Here is a 2,987-nt window from a genome sequence, read left to right on the forward strand (position 1 = left end):
CCCGGAATTAGCTCGTCTGTAGGTGGAAGTTGGCTCTTTTCCGCATTTTCACAAATCGTGCTAAGTCCGCGCCGAGGCAATTGAAAAACGAAAGAATAATTTTGGAGGCACTGACACACAGCTTAAAATTCGGCAAGAATATTGCGATTGATAGCCAGCGGCTTTTTTTACTTTTCCTACAACTTTGTACAAAAGTTACTGTAAAAGTTAAGCAGTAACGAATTATTCATACGGCTGAATAACGAACTTGGATAGTGTATTTTCTCCGTCGCAGGAGCATTCGTTACTAGTTCTTGTCGTTAGGAAATGCTTTCCTTCGATCACGTACTCCACGCCAAAGTGCTCGAAACTTCAGAGCCCGGGCAACCAGCTTTACATAAGCAAATCACAACGACTCGTTGAAGCTGACGCACACACACACACACCTTTCGGCCTTTCACTTTTCAGGAAAAATAGGAAAAGCTCCAAATAAAGTTAGGAAAATTGAACAAATTCGCCATACTCAATCGTCGCGATGACCTCCACACTGGTGCTCCTGATTGCCAGCGTTCTGCACTTCGGATTGCGTGGCAGCTGTCTGTTGGACATAGAGCGATTCCCGGTGATTCCCGGCACCATCTACGCCGGCCACATTGCCTACTGCGCCATCCTGCACTTCCTGCACGACCTGGAGGTGCTGCCCACGCGATATCGCCGCCGGATGGGCAGGCTGGCCGCCTTCCTCGTCGAACTGGTGCTGGGCGTGGCCTTCATGGAGGTCCTGGCCCTGTGGCTCTGGTGCAGCGTGGAGCACATCCTCCACCTGTCCACCCAGTTCGTGCTGCGGCGCTACCTGGGCGTCTCCACCGAAGTCTACCTGCGCTGGGAGTGGGCCATCATGGGCGGTCTGATGACCGCGCTGGCCGCCATGCTCTGGATAAATGCCTACGAGGCCACGGAGCCCATTGAATCAGAGGGTGTGTCAAAGACCAAGGACATCCGGATCAGAGCTGAGCTTTGCCAGCGGGACAAGCAGCAGCAACAGGATCAGGAGCAGATGGAACAGTCGGCTCTGGATAGTCAGCATCCTGGTAATGTGCAGTTGCCCGAGGAGAAGCATCTGCAGCTGCTGGCCACCACCACCGATTGTTAGCCCGTTGTGGTCGCCTCCTGCAAGCCTTTGATGTCGCAGCTTGTGCAGCAGACAAAAGGACTTCGCAGCGTCCTCGATTCGACGAACGATCATGTCGGGCGCAGAGCAGACGAAGCAAATGTATTTATTCCAGCCAGATGGACTCGAAAGGCTCTAAAGACCGTGCAAAAGGGTACTGGAAAAGGGGGCGGGCCGAATGATGGACTGCAGTGAAATGTCTATGAAAATTGACTTGGTGTCCTGGCATTGAGAGGCAGTCGGGCGGAAGGAGCTGCCAGCGCCTGGATGCGCGTCAATTGACAAATTGTCGGCTCGACTGGCCCCTTCTTTCTGGCTTCGCCTGGTTCCCCCAGTTCCCCCAGTTCCCCCAGTTCTACCTACCAAAAACCAATCCGAAATGCCAAAAATACAATCCCGGGCAATTTTAGACCCAAACAGAGCAGAAAGTCATCAGAAATGTTGTCTAATTTCATTTCGCTTCACTCGAAGGCCAATTTTTGGCTTTTATTATTCATACAACTTCTGGCAACGCGATTTTAGCACTGCTGCCCGTATTGCGTATACGCACTGTGGTTCGCGGAATTATGATTTTTTTTCCGTGCGCGTGTCGTGTTCGCTGTGTATATACGTGTGCGTGTGTATGTGTGTGTGTGTGTGTGTGTGTGTGTGTATTACTAAGCAAACAATGGTCGAGCAGAGCTTTTATTTATTCTTCTTTCGCGTTTGCTTATGTTGCTTATGGCCGGCCACCCACACACTCACACTCACACTCACACAAAGATACCGAGCACTCACACACCTAAAGCGTGCCGAATTTTGGAGCGTGCCTGTTTTTGAGTCCCTTGTTCCCTTGACGGCCTCCCTCTCCCACCGCCATATCCACTTTTCCCGTCCTGTGATCCTGTGTTGTGTATTTATGGAAACATTGCTCCGAAAATATTTTAAGGACGACCAACTCGGATGAAAGAAATCCAAGGGCTGCTGTGGGCGGGCAGTGGGACGGGAGCAGGAGCGGTGGAACCATTGCCAGACACTGGAATTGATGATAATACCACCGTTGCTGCTACGAATACACAAAATCTGATGGAATCGAAAATGGGACAACTGACAGGCAGGAGTCTGGGCGCACAACTGCTGACTGGCCGGTTATTGAGTGTCCAAAGATGCGAATGGCGATTGCCACATCGGGAATCCTTCGAGAGTTGTGCGAGGAGCAGTAAGTCCAGGACATGCCTCAACAGTTGACAATTAAGCTCGTACAAAGCGATGAACGTAAGTATGGCGTTTATCAGTTTAAAGATGATGCCCATCAGCAGAATATAGAACTGTCTGTCTTGAGTCCTGCTACATCAAATTATAAAGACTTTAAGCAAATGCCGATTCGCAAGGCTGGAAATTAAATCATTTTTCGGCTGAAATCCTCGAGTTCCCTTTGAAACTGCGGTTGGAATTGTCATAGCAGGTAATAGCACTCCGCAGACCTTTTGTTCACCATAACTTTTGCCTCCGGCGACCGCCAGTTGGTTTGTTGTGCAGGACGAAGGACGAGGGTGTCCTTCGACCCACTCGGGGCGTAGCCAGCTGATGTCGAGGACAGTGGCAGAGCGGAGGCTAATTAGCATCGTCAACATGGGCCACCTTAAGGTCCTGCGTCCTTACTCGCTGCTTCTGGCCCATCTGGCTGTTTGCAACATGATGCACGCGTCCCACGCTGCGCAGGACAAAAATGAGTTGGCCTAATGATGATACAGCACCCAGGCCAACCCCCCGCACCCCCGCACCCCCTCACCTTGGCTTTTCTCTAAGGACAGCCAGGCATCCCCTCGACATGCAAAACGCCAACAATAAAAATGTC

General features: G+C 51.1%; 1 protein-coding gene across 1 annotated transcript; it reads left to right on the plus strand.

Annotated features, from left to right (window-relative positions):
• Window positions 1–362: 362 nt before the first annotated feature.
• On the plus strand, window positions 363–1,582 carry LOC6550400. Its single transcript, XM_001977811.3, has one exon. The coding sequence runs from the start codon at window positions 515–517 to the stop codon at window positions 1,130–1,132; it is 618 nt and encodes a 205-aa protein (XP_001977847.1). The 5' UTR covers window positions 363–514; the 3' UTR covers window positions 1,133–1,582.
• The last annotated feature ends 1,405 nt before the right edge of the window (window positions 1,583–2,987 follow it).

The sequence above is a fragment of the Drosophila erecta genome, unplaced genomic scaffold (genome assembly GCF_003286155.1).
Source record: "Drosophila erecta strain 14021-0224.00,06,07 unplaced genomic scaffold, DereRS2 tig00000126-arrow-pilon, whole genome shotgun sequence".
In the NCBI taxonomy this organism is placed as follows: Eukaryota; Metazoa; Arthropoda; class Insecta; order Diptera; family Drosophilidae; genus Drosophila; species Drosophila erecta.

Bases quoted from the DNA above. Each gene is read 5' to 3' on its own strand.
- LOC6550400 (XM_001977811.3), top strand. From the start codon at position 515: ATGACCTCCACACTGGTGCTCCTGATTGCCAGCGTTCTGCACTTCGGA.